The sequence below is a fragment of the Gracilinanus agilis genome, chromosome 5 (assembly GCF_016433145.1).
Source record: "Gracilinanus agilis isolate LMUSP501 chromosome 5, AgileGrace, whole genome shotgun sequence".
Taxonomy (NCBI): Eukaryota; Metazoa; Chordata; class Mammalia; order Didelphimorphia; family Didelphidae; genus Gracilinanus; species Gracilinanus agilis.
Window position 1 is genome coordinate 288,541,154 of NC_058134.1, and position 16,767 is coordinate 288,557,920.

At 42.7% G+C, this 16,767-nt stretch overlaps 1 protein-coding gene across 1 annotated transcript; it reads left to right on the forward strand.

The window, feature by feature from the left end:
* Positions 1 to 4,455: 4,455 nt before the first annotated feature.
* Positions 4,456 to 11,563, forward strand: KRT4 (keratin 4). The gene is made up of 9 exons (XM_044678531.1): positions 4,456 to 4,995; positions 7,180 to 7,394; positions 7,837 to 7,897; positions 8,376 to 8,471; positions 8,974 to 9,138; positions 9,425 to 9,550; positions 10,627 to 10,847; positions 11,213 to 11,247; positions 11,373 to 11,563. Exons 1-9 carry the CDS (start codon positions 4,480 to 4,482, stop codon positions 11,561 to 11,563), a joined length of 1,626 nt encoding a protein of 541 aa, XP_044534466.1. The 5' UTR covers positions 4,456 to 4,479.
* The last annotated feature ends 5,204 nt before the right edge of the window (positions 11,564 to 16,767 follow it).

A 16,767-nucleotide genomic window follows, 5' to 3' on the forward strand; every position in this document is an offset into this window, starting at 1 on the left:
TCTTCTTCTTCTTCTTCTTCTTCTTCTTCTTCTTCTTCTTCTTCTTCTTCTTCTTCTTCTTCTTCTTCTTCTTCTTCTTCTTCTTCCTTCTCCTCCTCCTCCTTCTTCTTCTTCTTCTTCTTCCTTCTCCTCCTCCTTCTTTTCTTCTCCTCTTCCTCCTTCTCTTCCTCCTCCTCCTCCTATTAAAGCATTTTCCTCTCCCTCCTCATCAAGAGGAAAACCCAAAGTAAAATTTAAAAAAGATAACCTCTGTAACAATAAGTACAGTTAAACATAGCAAATTATTGTATTGGCCATGACCAAAAATGAAATGAACTTTGAGCAGAAGCTGGGATGAAGAGACAAATATCATTTAGTGACTGGGACACCACCTAGAATTGGAGTCCAAAGGTCTGGGTTCTAACCCTGATTTTTTTACCCATGTGACCTTCAGTAAACCACTACCCCTCTCTGAGCCTCAGTTTTCTTTAAAATGAAGGGGCTGGATTAGATGGTCTCTACTCAGTTTTCTTTGAAAAGAAGGAAATACGCATTTATTAAGTTCCTACTATCTGCCAGGTATTTTACAAATATTAGCTAATTTAATCCTTATGACAACCCTAGAAGGTAGGTGCTTTTATTTTCTTCATTTTACAGTTAGGGAAATTGAGGCAGATAAAGGTTAAATGACTCACAGCTCAGTATTTGGATTTGAACTTGGGTCTATCTGAGTGTAGACCCAAGGCTCTATCAGCCTACAAGAGATCAACTTTGGTTGATGTGATCACTGTGGAATAGCCTCTGGGGACAAGAGAGGAAGAAATGTCTGTTGGGGGTTGGAGAATGAGGAAAGTGTCTATCTAGCTGGGACTTAAAAGAAGTGGGGAGTGGGGGAGAAGGAGCTGAATGGTATGGAGGGATGGACCAAGAATTTGGTCCTCAGGGCAGGGACTCAATGTTTCCCTATAGTGATAACATATGACTGAAAAAATACAGCCTTTGTATTAGGTCCCTAAAGATTTAATAAGTAGGTATTTATTGACTGATTCACTGGCTATATCACTGTCTCCTAAGAGGTTGTCCTGGGTAGGACAAACTCTACCTGCTTCTGGATTCCTGGGGACTTCCCCTGCCCCCACTGCCTCCAGCTTTCCCAGGCACAGTTAATAGAGTTGTCTTCTCATTCCTCTTTCTGGTCCAGACAAAGGAGAGTTTACATAAAGAACATGATGGATGGGGAGAGAGAATACAGTGTTTAGCACAGAGAAACAAATTATGAGGAGTTGCCAAAGGAAAAAAAAATGACAGTGGGTGGTCCCTGGACCTTCCTGTCACTCATTCTTAGGTCTTTATAAAGGCCTTAAGGTCTCTTCCATGTAATGACTGTGCTCATTCCCATTTTCTCTTTGGTTCTTACAACTCGTGATGACTGAGGAGCATATCATCATTTCATCCTTGGATGGATTATTTAGGATTCAGATCAAATATCTGCCTTTTCCCACTTTTCTTTAATCAAGTGGCTACCTGTCTTCTAGGGCTTGGGCTAGTAGGACAGGTAAAGGAGAGGGAATAAGAATTTTGCCCTTTGCTTCTCTCTAGCAATACTTTCCAAAAACAGGATGGGCAGGTAATAGTTACGGTTGTAACTCTTGTAGCTAGAGTGAGAATTTGGATGAGGACCCATGTGTTATTATCCAGGTTCATTATCCATTATCCAGGTTCCCTTATCCAACGGGATCATTGGGAGTGACATGTATTCATTATGAGGTAATAAATTAAATATTCTTGATAATATCTTTTAAAAAAAACTCTTGCCTTCCAGCTTAGAATTAACATGGTGCATTGGCTCCAAGGCAGAACAGTGATAAGGGCTAGGCAATGGAGGTTAAGTGCCTTGCTCAGGGTCACACTTGCAAGTGTCTGAGGCCAGATTTAAACCCAGGACTTCCCATCTCTAGGCTTAGCTCTCAATCCACTGAGCCACTTTGCTGCCACCTCTTAATAATATCTTGGCAGTAGTGGTGATTTATTCATAATTCCTCAACATTTTATATGGATATCAAATGGGTAAGATGGGAATAAGAATATCTCTAAGGTTATGGGAAGCTCGAAGTCTGTTGTGAAGGTGGTCCATGACTATAATTCTTGCTACAGGGGAGATTGAAGTTGGTGGATTGCTTGCACTAAGGTAGTTCTAAGTCTGACTGGGCATCCCCACTAAGACTCTTAAAACTTGCTACCAATATGGTGAGCCCTTTGGACTTGAGTGGGCTCACTTTGGAAACAGACCAGGTTGAAATTTTTTGTGTCAATTAGCTGTGGGATTATTGGGAAGAGATTAACGGCTACACTTCTAGTCTGGGCAAATTAGGGAGATTGACTCTTACCAAAGAACTCCTCTCCAAAAAAACAAAAAAAGAAAACAACCTCAATTATAAAACCAATTCCACAGACATCTGTCCAGTTCTGAAACTCCATGATTCTTTAAGCACAAATGAGTAAGTACCTACGTCAATGGAAATGTTACAAGGAACGTGGGGCAAAGAAGTGATTATGGGGTTGTTGTCAGCAAAAGCTTTCTTTTTTCACATTTATTAATATTCATTTTTTAGAAAAGTTAACCTGGTTACATGATTTCATGCTCCTACTTTCTCCTTCACCCCTTGTCCTCCCCCTACCCCTGGCCAATGTGCATTTCCACTGGTTTTAACGTGTGTCATTGATCAAGACCTATTTCCAAATTGTTGATCATTGCATTGGTGTAGCAAAAGCTTTCTGAGGATCCAGAAGGTCTTAAGCAGAGTTTGGAAGCAGTGATGGGGAAGTTGAAGAAGGGACTGGAAGGCATTCCTTCATAGAGTGGAGAACCGAACTAGATAGATATCTTTTGTTTTAGAATTAATACTAACTATTGGTTCCAAGGCAGAAGAGGGCTAGGCAATTGGGTCCAGGGTCACACAGGTAGGAAGTGTCTGAAGCCAGATTTGGACCCAAGACCTCCTGACTCCAGGCCAAACTCTCTATCTACTGAGCCATGTAGCTGCCCCTCCCTGCTTCCATACAATCAATTGCTTAACATTTACCAGCGCAGCCCTAAATGACAAGTAAAATAGGATAGTGGACTGCCTACTAGATTTAAAGTCAAAAGATCTGAGTTAAAATTCTGGCTTAGTCCCTTATAGCTTTGAGCAAATAACCAAACCTTAAATAAGCTTTAGTTATTTCTGTAAAATGGAATCTATTAGTGGTTATATTTTAATACCCCAGAGTGCTTGTGATGATTGAGTTAGACAAAGTTCCATATTAACCACATAAAGCTCTGCCTGCCTTTATTAGCTAAGTGGTCTATTATGGTTCCCAACTCTATGATATTGGTTGGTGGTGATAGGTGGAGTTAGGGTGGGTATAGGGAAGGGTAGAATGGATCTCGAGCAGCTAGAAAATGGAAGACTAGATGCTGGTGTTCCAGGTTATCTTGGTCAGAACTAAGAAGCATGAGAAAAGAAGTTGATGACATGCTGCGGGGAGGCACGGAACAGCATGGTCCCAAAGGTCACCTGAGAATTTATAGACAATTACTGGAAGAGAATCTTAGGAATTACTATTTCAACCTCTACCTGTTGTAGATGAGGGAGACTAAACTTGGACAGGTGAAGCAGTTTGCCAAAAGCCATCTTCTTGGCAAAGTGGAAAGACCAATGTTTATAGAGAGAGGAACTGGGTTTAAATTCTGCTTCTGATATGCATCTGTGACTTTGTCATGCCTGTGTCACTTAAGGCATTTAAGACTTGGAGTCAGGAGGGCCTGTGTTAAAATCTTCCCTCAAATGTAATCTCTATGACTCTGGGTAGGTTGCTTAACATCTGCCTCAGTTTCCTCATCTGTAAAATGGGATAATAATGGCACCTGTCTTCTTGGGTTGCTGTGAGATATTTATAAAGTGTTTTGTAAACCTGAAAGTGTAATAGACTATTATCATCATCATCATCATCATTATTATTATTACTAAATTTCCTTGGACCTTGGTGTTGAACAAGATAGTCTTTCTAGCTCTAAGCTCTATATTCCCATGACCCTAAAACTAGCTAGTGAATGATCGAACAAGACCTGAACTCGAGGCTTCTGCTTCCCAGTCCCTTGCTGAGTAGTGTCTGACTCTCAAATTCTGCTGAGTTTGTCTTTGATTGACAGTGTCATGAGGAGCCCCTGCAGGCTATCAGGCAGGTGCAGGTGATCTGATCCCAGTAACTGCCCTCCGAATGACTTCTGTAGGTGTGTTTAGTGACAAGGCAGGAACAAAAGGGGTTGAGTGGTTGCCAAAGACCCAACCCAAGGGATGTTTTGGATTTTTTTCTCTTTCTACCCCTGAAACCAAACCCAGTGACTCCAGCACATAAATAAGAGCCCTGAACAGAGGTCTCTCCATTCACTGGCTCTGGCCTCATTTCCCTCTTGCTAGTAGCTACCGTTCTCTGAAGGTCCTCTCTTCTCCACTAGCCATGTTGGCCAGGAATCAAGGCATCCGAGTCAGCAGCAGCTCCCGGGGCTTCAGCGGTGGGTCAGCCGTGGTGGGCGGGGGCAGGAAGATTGCCTTCAGTTCTGCCTCTGTCTCTGGGGGTGGAGGCCGTAGCTGCTCTGGTGGGGGCTTTGGCAGCAAGAGTCTCTATAACATGGGGAGGAGCAAAGGCCTCAGCATGGCAGGGTGCCGGCAAGGGGCTGGTTTTGGATTTGGTGCTGGAGGTTTCGGTGCTGGAGGTTTCGGTGCTGGAGGTTTCGGTGCTGGAGGTTTCGGTGCTGGAGGTTACGGTGCTGGAGGTTTCGGTGGGGCATTCGGTGGCCAAGGGGGATCCAACTTCCCTGTGTGCCCTGCTGGTGGGATCCAAGAGGTGACCATTAACCAGAGCCTGCTGACCCCACTCCACCTGGAGATTGACCCAGAGATCCAGAAGGTGCGGACAGAGGAGCGGGAGCAGATCAAGACCCTCAACAACAAATTTGCCTCCTTCATTGACAAGGTGAGCTGCCCTAAATCTAGTTAGGGGCAGGTGTTAGGCTGCAGAACCCTGGAGTCTCACTTGGAAGGAATCCTGGATTTGGACTCAGGAGTTGGGTTTGAGGCTTTGGAAATTACTAGCTATGTGTCCTTGGGCAAGTCATTACCTCTCTGGACTTCAAATGAACAAATAACCTCTTTTTTTTTAAACTTCTGTCTTAGAATCAATACTATCGGTTCCAAGGCAGAAGAGTGGTAAGGGCTGGGCAGCTGGGGTTAGTTGATTTGTCCAGGGTCACATCACTAGCTCTCATCTCTGATTCTAGTCTAATATGCTGTATAGGACATGAAACAATTCAGTTATCCTCTCTGGGTTTCAATTTTTCCTAGCTACAATATGAAATCATTTCTCTATCTCAAGGGATCATAAATCACTTTCCAGATAGATGACACAGAACACTGGACCTGGAGTCCAAATCCTGACTCAGATTCTTTCTAGTGTACGAGCCGGGGAAAATCACTTAATGTCTGCATGCCTCAGTTTCCTTATCCATAAAATGAGAATAATAGAGCATCTACTCCTAAAGTGTTGTTATGAAGATAAAATGAAGTACGATTTGTAAAATGAACTTTGCAAACTAAAGGTTAGCCATACAGCACTATGGAAATGCAAACTGGTCCCTACTGGAACCACTGGGGGGATTCAGGATATCACAGAGGCCAAGGCGGTCTTCTGGTGAAATTTGAGCCTACTGGGTGGGCTAAATGATCCATGCTTGATTTCAGTTCCTCTGATTGTGAAATGGGAATCACCAGCTTGGAGGAGAATACGGCTTAACTCTGTCGAAGAGTTGACCATGGAGACAAGCTGCCCTCTTGGCTCTGGGCAGAATGGTCTCTCCTCTAGTCCATGTCTGCTCTAGGCAGTTCCCATCTTAGCCAATGGACTGAATAAGAGCCAAATAGGATGGCTGGTAGAATTCGAATCAGCCTTTAAACTGCTGAGTCATGCGCTGTGAAAGAATTGGATGAGTGTCATGCCTGAGGTTTCCCCCGACTGGGAACTCTATCATGAGTTCTGGATAGGCCATTGGGGTTAGTTGTTTTTAAAATCTTACCTTCCATTTTAGAATCAGTACTATTATTAATTCCAGGGCAGAAGAGGAGTAAAGGCTAGGCAGCGGGGATTAAGTGACTTGCCCAAGGTCACATAGCTAGGAAGTGACTGAGGACCTTCCATCTCCAAGTCTGTCTCTCTATCCACCTACCTGCCCCCTACCCAGTATATCTTTTACACACAATTAATTGTGTGTCATCTTTTCCATTAGGATGTGTTCCTTGAGGTCTGGGACTGTGCATTTGCCTTTCTGCTTGTCTCTGCTACTTGGCACAAAGGCTGGTCCATAGGAAGTGCTTCATGAGTACTTAGATGCTGACTAACTAATTGTCCTTTTACCAGCATCTCTAAGGAGCGTAGATAGTAAGGGACCATTAAGACAGAACTTACTACCTAAACCAATGTTAGTGTACATCTAAGCCTTTATCCTGGTATGACCTTACCAAGCCCCTTTTCACTAGAGGAAAGCTTGTATGTAGTTCCTCTAACTCTACTGGAAACCAAAGTCAAAGAAAATTAGAATTAGAAAGAGTCTTGAAGGAAAACTGAGACCCATCTATTTTTAAGGTCCTTTCTAGCTCTGAGTTCATGATTATTCTTCCCTCCACTCCTGATCAAGATTAGAAAACTTAGGGCAATTAATTGGCTCAGGTCTAGAGATGGGGAGGTCCTGGGTTCAAATCTGACCTCAGATACTTCCTAGCTGTGTGACTCTGGGCAAGTCACTTAACTCCAATTGCCTAGCCCTTGCTGCTCTTCTGCCTTGGAACTAATACACAGTTTTGATTCTAAGATGGAAGGTAAGGGTTAAAAAAAAAGATTGGATGACTTCCCAATTCCCATCTCCCATCCCCTGTCAATGGAAAGCATTTCTCTTATTTTCTAGAAACCTAGTGTTTTCAAATAAGCCATTCAAAGGTGTCTGGAAATGAAAAAATTCTTTCTTTGTTCTACTTTAAGTCTCTTAAGATTTGGTAAATCAATTCTGTTTCTGTACTGGGGCTTCCCTTCTAGGGGTTGTTTGGATTAACTGAATGGCCTGGCTCAATGCTTCCGCTACTGACGTTGGCCACTTGGCTTCCCATCTAGGTGAGATTCCTGGAACAGCAGAACAAAGTCTTGGAGACCAAATGGAGTCTCCTTCAACAGCAGACAACCACCACATCTGGAAAAAACCTAGAACCTTACTTTGAGAGCTATATCAACTGCCTGAGGAAGCAGCTAGATAGCTTGACCAATGAGAAGAGTCGCCTACTGTCAGAACTGAAGGTCATGCAGGACAGTGTGGAGGACTTCAAGAACAAGTGAGTGGGGCCTAAAGCAATGGTGCAGGTGCTATCAGTCCACCAGGGACTGGGCTAGTTGATTTCTGAGGTCTCTTCCCAGGCCTAACTTCTTGGGAGCCTAATAACATATGGAGATGACCATTCTGAAGCCAGGTCTGCTCTCTGTAAGCTCCCACTCATTAGTTTACAGTTGGAAATTCTAAAGGATCCTAAAGGTCATCTTCCTCCCTCCAAACATCCACATGTCAATAAGTTGGAGAATTAAGTAAATGAGGAGATGAATGGATATCCGAATGAAGAAGTGATTTCACGTCACCAATTGCTTACTGGGCATTGAAAACCAAGTATCTCTCCCAAAGACATCTCAAAATCAACAGATCCAAAGCAGACTTATTATATTTCTACCAGTAGCTAATCATGTGTCCCCCCTCCCTACCCCTCTTCTCTCTGGCTTCAACAGATATGAAGAAGAAATCAACAAACGTACAACTGCTGAGAATGACTTTGTGGTCCTCAAGAAGGTAGGATGAGAGCTCCCTGAGGGACTGCTTTTATTTTGTTTTGTATATGTATCTCTGGGGCCTTGAATCACTACTGTTTTGTACAGAATAGGTAGTCAATGAATGCTTCTCTTTCCTCTTTAAGTCAGCCTTTGACTTGATTCATCTAATTTATTAATTTCCTTTGAACCAGATCAATAGCAAACCCCACTCCACTTAATGGTGCCTACATCTGTGCAGTCAAAGGGAATTGGAGTACTGAGCCAGGATCTGAGGAATTAAGGCTGTACAGAGGGCCTATTTAACCAATTCATCCTCTTTCCCTCAGAGAGATTTTAGAACTGCCCTTCTGGGCAGAATTTGTTACTATTCTGGCCATTGTTCCATTCAATGAGTTTTTTCTAAGTACTTCTTCAATTCCAACTTAAATCCTTCTTGTTGTAGTTCAACCCACTTACTCATGTCTTTCTAGTAACAAAATGCTACTCCTCCATTACAGGATGTGGATGGTGCCTACATGACTAAAGTGGATCTGGAGGCCAAGGTGGACGCCCAAAATGATGAGATCAACTTCCTGAAGGCTCTTTATGAATTGGTGAGGATTCCTTTATTCTCTTCTAGGTTTGTGATACTGCTGGTTAGAAATAAGGCCTCTTCCATTTAAAAGAATTCTTTTTCCTTGCTTGGCAAATGCATTGGAGAAGACATCAAAATGGTAGAAGTGTTCATAAGCCGGAATGCTGTGGATGGAAGTGATTGGTTCTGTTAGTGGAATTCTTCAGGGCCAAAGATTCCATTGGTGAAAATTATCCATTCCACCTTATGGGGTGCCACCTGAGTTAAGGGCAGAGAGAATATGCTCTTCATAATAGAGGAAACTTAGTGGATATTGAACTAAAAAGAATTGAGAGTTTCTGAAACTCCATTATTGCCAAACAGCACAGGACTGTCCTCTCGCAGAAGTAAAGAGCTCACTCTTCTGTTAACACTTTAAAGCTGCCAAAGCACTTTCCTCACAACACCTCTATGAGGTATATAGCTCCGTTTAAGTATTCTCATCTCTATGTTGAGGTGAACATCTACCTTTTGCTTTGTAGGAACTGAGTCAGATGCAGAGCCACGTCAGTGATACCTCTGTGATCCTTTCCATGGACAACAACCGAACTCTGGACCTGAACAGCATAATCAATGAGATCCAACTCCAGTATGAAGATATCATCCAGAAGAGCAAAGTAGAGGCTCAATGCCTGTACCAGAACAAAGTGGGTAAAACAGGAGAACTATGGGGTTCAAGATGGGGCTGGTTCATGGGGTATGTTTCTTGAATTTCTAGGACTACTCCACCATCCATGAATACCTTCTTGGCGAATTTAAGTAAAAGCCTCAGTTAAGCACACGGATGGTCAGTCTGCTTCAAAGGGACCATACTTATGTCTATAGACCAAGTGGAGATGATTAGAGATTATCTAATATTAGTGAGCTGAGGATCTTCTCATCCAATTTGGAGAAAGGAGAGTTGACGCGTTTTGGCATTCTTCTGACTTTCAGGTCCAACAGCTTCAGAATTCTGTTGACCTGCATGGTGATAGCCTGAAGAATACCAAGAGTGAGATCTCTGAGCTCAACCGGATGATTCAGAGGCTTCGGGCTGAGATCGAGAATGTCAAGAAGCAGGTGAGTCTCACCTCTGTCTCAGAATCAGGGAAGATGACTAGGGGTAGTGTTGAAGGTGTGAGGAGGGGGCAGGATGGCAAAGAAGAGTTATTTAAGAGAGACAAATAGGGAAAGTGTCTGAAACAGGTCAGATGGAATCTGTTCTCTAAATAAGAGGGATAGAGAAAAGAAACCTGGATTCAAGTCCTGGCTCTTACACTAACTGGCTGTGTGGGCCACTTTCCTTTCACTAGTCCTCAGTTTCCTCTTTTTTAAAATAATGGTAATAACTATAATGATGATGATAACTAACAGGTATCTATCCCTTTCAGGTTTTTAAAGTATGTGAGGCAGTGTGGTATATATGGTGGTGAGACTTTTGGATCTGAAGTTGGAATTAATAAGTTTTTAATATTTTAAAGTCAAAGGACTTGCATTTGCATACTGTCTTTACCACTTGCAATCAATGTTACTTTGGTCTAGCCTCTTGCCCTCTCTGGGTCTTGATTTCCTCATCTTTAAAAGCAAGGGGGTTAGATTAGATGACCTCTATGATCCCTACTAGCTCCAAATTGGTGATCTTAGGTACATCATCTCATTTCATACCATGAGGGAAATGTTATAGGTATTATGTTGTTGTTCACCCATTCCAGTTGTGTCTGACTCCTTGTGATCTGTTTTGGGGTTTTCTTGGCAAAGATACTGAAGTGGTTTGCCATTTCCTTCTCCAGCTCACTTTATGGATGAGAAAACAAGGGTAAACAGGGTTAAATGGCTTTCAGAGTATCTGAGAGTATTCGAACTCAGGGTTTTTGGACTCTGGGTCAGGTGATCTATCCACTGTGTCACTTAGCTATCCATTATGGCCATGATTGTCTCCATTTTACAGATGAGGAAATGGAGGCCCAGTTGAGGAAGCTGATGTAAACAGTAATTGAGCGATGTGCCCAGGGTCAGCCAGGGAGGATTTGAACTCTGGTTTTTCTGACTCTGGTCCCAGTGTTCTACCCATTGTGTCACCATGTTGCCTCTTAGTAGGGCTTATCAGAGAGAAGGCTCTGTGCTCTCTAGTACTTAACACTTCCTTGCCCCCTTAGTGCCAGACTCTGCAGACATCAGTGGCCGAAGCTGAACAGCGTGGAGAGGTGGCCTTGAAGGATGCCATCACCAAACGGACTGAGCTGGAGGCTGCCCTGAGGAAGGCCAAGGAGGAACTGACCCGACTGTTGAGAGAATATCAAGATCTGATGAATACCAAGGTGGCTCTAGACCTTGAGATAGCCACTTACAGGAAGCTGCTGGAAGGAGAAGAGTGCAGGTAAGATGGCAGCCAAGATGGGGAGATGGAGGGAGATGGTAACCAGGAGACTAAACTCGAGTTGTGAGTCTGAGTCTCTCCTCTGCTGCCTGGTTCTCATCTTCCCTGGCAAGTTCAGAATTTGGGGCATTATAGGGAGCTGGAGCTGCTTCGCCACACTAGTTTCCTAATGGGAAACATCAGCAATGTAAGCATGTGTTAGACCTGAAGAAGATTTCTGATAGAAAATGTTGCTCGAATGAAGCAGGAGGTCTGGAAACAGAGAGGATTCTCCTGTTTCCCAGAGAGGGGGAGAAATAGTCCTCTCTGGAGCCAGGGACTGGACAGAATGACTTCTGGCTCACCAGGGCTTTTTCTTCCCACAGGATGTCTGGAGAATGCCAGAGTGCTGTAAGCATCTGTAAGTAGCTCTCATGTCCTTTCGCTCATTTGTTGAATAAAATTTGAATTTTGGAGCCTTAATCTCAGATTGGTTGAACCAATCCAATATTATTTATTAACTTTTTTTTGTCTCTCCCCCTACAGCTGTGGTTAGTGGCAGCATCAGCTCTGGAGCCCTTGGAGGGGGCTACTCTGGCCTTGGCCTGGGCGGTGGTTTAAGTGGTGGTTTCGGCGGTGGTTTAGGCGGCGGAAGTGGCTTTGCAATTGGTAGCAGTGGTGGCTCCAGCAACAAGATCGTCTCTTCCACTAGCCTGAGCAAGAGAACCAGCCGATAGCAGGCAGACGGCTCCTCGTGCCCACCTGAGCAAACCCAAAATGCGATCGATCTCCTCTACTTCTGCGCCTCCCTCATCTTGAGCTCTCACCTCTGCCCCACGCCCTCTGAGGCCTGGCTCACTGGAATTGCTTGAGGATGAGGGCATTCTCTTTTCTCCTCCCTTCCAAGAGCACCTGATCCTTGAGGGGATAGTGTCCTGTCATCTTTTTTGGGGGGGTGTTTTATTGCCTTGTTGCTGCTCTGGGCTGGCATTCTGACTGGACCAGGAGGGAGTTTTCACTTTGACTCTCCATCTTGGACAGACAGAGGAGAAAAGTAGCTAGGACATCATACCCAAATATCCCTTTCCCCAATAATATGTGCCATCTCTTACCCATAAATGGAACTTCTCATTCTCTGAACCAGATGTGCAATCTTCTACCCAGATCCTGGTGGGTTTTGTATTCTTCCAAATAGCTATACCCTTTTCCACCCAGATATACTGACTCCCACCCAGATCGGGGTTTGTTTACATCCTTGCAGCCAGATTCACCTTCTCCCACCAAGAACAGGTGATCTGACTTTATTTATGCCAGTCCAAAATTCATTCCCCATGACCAAAAGCTGAAAGTCCTGGTTCTTCAGAGTTGGCACATAGACATCAATCAGTTGTCCTTTTATCTCCACTTCTTTCTTCCATTGCTCACCCACTGTCTTGTTCTGCTTCTGTTTGGTGTGTACTCAATAAAATGCTTGTCTCATTCATCCTGAGTCAATTGTATTTGTAACTAGGATACAGGGAAGTATAATCTACATGGCTGAAAATATTCAGATATTTCAGTCCAATGAGATAAAAGTGGCTTTTGGGCCTGAAAGATTTCTTTTACACCAGGGATTCTTAATCTCTTTTTTCTTAATGTCACGGATTCCTTGTTAGTCTAGCAAAACCTATAGATCCCTTCTCAGAATAGTGCTTTTAAATGCATAAAATAAAACACACAGGATTACAGGGGACATCAATTATATTGAAACCCAATTATCAAACTATTTTTAAAAAATGAGCTCATAGAAAATGAGATTCCTCTGTCTAGAGACTTTGCTCTGACTTAAGTTTTAGCTCTTTGTGTCCTCTGGCACTGAGGAAGGGGAGGAACCAAGAAGGGAAAGAAATATCCATCCACAAAATTGACGATGAGTTTCTGGGTAATGACAATCAAATCAAACCAAAATCCCCAAACAAAGAGGCCCAGGCTGAGAGAGAGAGAGAGGGTGACTGATTTTGGTCTCTCATTTGTCAGATTTTCTAATAGCCAAATTCGACCACTAGGAAAAATGTCAACTTTTTTCATTGGACTCCAAGGAGGTTAGAAAATCCATGGAATGGATGAAGTCTCCCTGTCAGGAACTCGTTCCAGCATTCAATTATTGAATTAATGAATACATATTCATTATGTATGAGCAAAAGGGATGTGTGATTTTCCCAGAGTGGGAACTTCTTACAGAAAAGAATATTTAAACCACCCATAAATTATCTGCTTAAGAGAGTCTTGAGGTTAAGGCTATACAGCTGCAAAATATCGGAGGTGGGATTTGAATCTATGTCTCTCTGAATCCTAGATCTACCATTCTATCTTCTGTTGATTCTTGATGAAAGACTGAATAAATGTATGAATGGATTGTTGCCTTAACATCTTGTCTCTTTGATTTCCCTGCATCTTCAGGAGTACCTCAGTTATGCTACAAGCCATTCAGTTAAGAAAATGTTAAGGGGTAGGAAAGTCACTCAGGGAATAGGAAGTCTTTCTGCCAAGGTAGGGGAGCATTGTCGTTATTGAGATAGTGGGCTGTAATAGCAAGATTTTTTTGAGTAGTAAGAGACTTGGAGATAGTATGCCTTAATTTTACAGATGAGGGAACTATCTCCCAGAGAGAGAAGAGGACTTGGTTAGTGACAGAGTTGGGACTGAGTTCCAGTCTCTTGACATACCTCTGCTTTTCTGGAGATTCTGTTTGGAGGAAAAGTAGAGTTAAAGAGGGGCAGCTAGATAGTATCATGGATAGAGTTCCAAGCCTGGAGTTGGGAGGACCTGGCTTCAAATATGGCCTCAGGTACTTCTTATCTGTGTGACCATGGGTAAGTCACGTACACCCAATTGCCTAACCCTTGTTTCTCTTCTGTCTTAGAATTGATACTAAAGACCAAAGGTAGAGTTCAAATCTGGCCTCAGACACTTTCTAGTTGTGTGACCCTGGGCAAATCACTTAATCCCCATTGCCTAGCCCTCGGAACCAAAAACACAGGATTGATTCTAAGATGGAAGGTAAGGGTTTAAAAAAAAAAGACAATTAAAGGGCATTCACAATAACTAGGGGGTTTAGAAGAATCTAGAAAATCATCATACACATTTCACTCCCTCTTGTAGAGCAGAAGATCAAGCTAGTCTAGTCCATCTACTTTCAAGGTTCATAACTAGTGCTTAGTTTTAAGGTGATATTTATTATCCCTTATAAAAAGCATATAAGATCAAGAGACAGCTACATGAGACAGTCATTTCAGGCCAACTCTGGGATTCCCAACTCTGGGACACAGCTGTTAACCAAATAGATGGTCCTTCATCATTTGGGATAGTGACTCACGGAGATTTTGTACAAAGGATTGCTAACAGCAATAGCAATTTTGTGCTACTAGAACAAGAAGATGCTAATGGAAAATTCAGTTTAACTGTTCCCTGGCTTGGGCTGGGACTTTCCCCCTGTGATAAGGTACTTCCTTGGCTCTTCCCCTGTCGGCACAATCTTCTTTTAGGGGAGGTAGTCACTTAGGAAAGTAATGACAGGAATTCTGTATAAGTTCCTGGCCTGAGATGATCTTTAGGTCTAGGAATACATCGCTGTCCATCGTGTAAGCCATATTTAATGAAAGGGTCTCCTTAGGCAATAGAGGGTTTCCTTAGTAAATCAAATATAGTACAAAGAGTCAGGAAGACCTGAATTAAAATCAGATACTTACTAGCTGTGTGACCTTAGCAAGGCTCTCAAACTTTGTGCTTCGGTTTCTTCATCTATGAAATGAGGAAGTTGAACTCAACACCTTCCAGTTCTGAATCTATGATCCTCTAAGCCCAGGAAAACTTCTAGTAAAGGGAACTCCCCAAGCTCTCACATGTGCCAATTTCTCCTTCCCTACAATGTTGCTTTTTCCTATCCATTCTGGGCAGGCATTACTGTTCTTGACTGCTGAATATCTCTAGGGCTCCCTACCCATCCCACTCCACCCCTCTCCTCTAATTGAGTAATTCATCATACTATCTAATTTCAATTCATCTCATCCCAATGATAATCTTTCGAGTTGTCAGGTAGGAGAGCCAGTGACATCTTCTGTCCTCTGGTTCTTAAACTCCTGACCTGTGCAATCCAACCTTTGGACACTGGTGCATGGTTCAAATGCCGCCTTGGGGCATTGGTTGATCAAAGCTCCAAATGGCGAATTCCAAAGGGAAGGTATTTGGCAGATGATTTATATATTAAGAGAGGCCTAAACCTGCTAGAGGGCTCTGTCCTCCACAAACCCCACTAATCCCCTAATTGTCTCTGTTTCTTGCTGCCCCAGTTTCTCCCAGGCATGTGTCAGAGGAGGAAGTCTCCACAATGCTGTCAAACTGCTTCTGTGTCTTCTCAACATTGTTCCCTGCCTGCTGCTTGGCCCCTGGGAAAATACCAATTCAGCTCAGTTCCAGGTTTCTTAGGCTGGGGGAGCCTGGGCTTTGACAGGGGTGGGGCCTGGGTTTCTTAAGCCCTCAACCCAGCCATGGCGCACTTTGAAAGTTACAGGCTGGAATATCTTCCCTTTCCCACTTAAAAAGGAAAATACACAAATATCTACATTTCCCATACTCTTTTAAACTTCTATTTAGGGGTTAAAGTCTAAGCCATTTCAAGGTCTTTGTTCATGAATGGACAATGGTGACAATTTTAATTTAGGACTAGTAATAAAAACTGGACCTATGATTTCATTGATTTTGTGAATTCTCAAATATGGAAACTCTGCCAATGCAGGGTTGTACCTTATTTGCAATTATGGTATTGAACATTTTTTTCCAGTTATTGGGAAGTATTTTTTCCAATTATTTTCTCTCTTCTTCTTCTCTACGGGGTAGGTAGGTGAAGAAATACCAGACAAAAAAATATGCACAGTCAAGAAAGCACATTTACATATTAGTCATGCCCCAAAATGTGTGTCATTCTGCATTTTGAGTCTGTGTAGGATTGAGCCTCAGGTCTTCCTGGCTCAAGTCCAGTACTCCATCCACTCCAAGAGGTTAAATGATTTGTCCAGGATCACATAGGCAGTGCATGACAGAGGTGGGATTTGAACCCAGGTCTTCCTGGCACCAAGAATATTTCTCTGTCCACTACCCTACAATGCCTCCAATTTTGGTATTTTAGTTGAAGCCTTAAAAATCTAATTTTATTAGAAACCAAGCAGATATTTATAGCTCAGTCAGATGGTGAGATCCCCATGTTAGCCAAGACCCAATTTTACCCAGTTTCTTTAGAAAGTCAGACTGGATCATCAAGATTGAAAAAAGCCACTTTTAGAGAGATTCTGATATGACACAGATCTGTCAAGCTGGACTGGGGTCAATATTGCCCTCCAGAGACTACTTGTATAAGTACAGATGTCCTTGTTTATCCTGCTTCTGAAACCAACTCAGAATTCCAAGGTTCCATGGCACAAAGTCTAGTTCCCAAAGGAATGTTAGAGATCCCCTCATCTAACTGCCACCTTTTGCTGAAGTGACTTTTCACTGAAAAATAAGCTTACACATCCCAGTAAATATTATTTTGCTTAGGATTGAATTGAAAATATGAAGGTTTACTAATAAAATATCTACCTTACAATTTTATTACATACTTAAGATGTTTCTGTGCTGTTAAAAAATTAGAGTAAATCCATAATTTTATCTGAATTCCATTTGTGGATTGATTTGTGAAAAGTATGGGGATCTTTTTTGGGGTGTCTTTTCAGGCAGGATGTGAGTTCTTTAAGAAAAGGGACTGTTTTTTTCTGTGTCTCTCCAGTGCCTAGTGTAGAGATTTGCCAATAGTAGACATGTATGTATTAAATGATGGCTCATTCTTTGAATTGTCTGATATAGAAGTGTGTTCTACAATAGCATATCAGTTGGGAAACCTTGCTAGATCTCTTATATTTTTATCAAT

Excerpts from the sequence above, each read along its gene's own strand:
- KRT4 (XM_044678531.1), top strand. The coding sequence starts at position 4,480 with ATGTTGGCCAGGAATCAAGGCATCCGAGTCAGCAGCAGCTCCCGGGGC. Across the intron at positions 9,139-9,424 it reads AATGCCTGTACCAGAACAAA|GTCCAACAGCTTCAGAATTC; the intron begins GTGGGTAAAACA and ends TCTGACTTTCAG. Across the intron at positions 9,551-10,626 it reads TCGAGAATGTCAAGAAGCAG|TGCCAGACTCTGCAGACATC; the intron begins GTGAGTCTCACC and ends TTGCCCCCTTAG.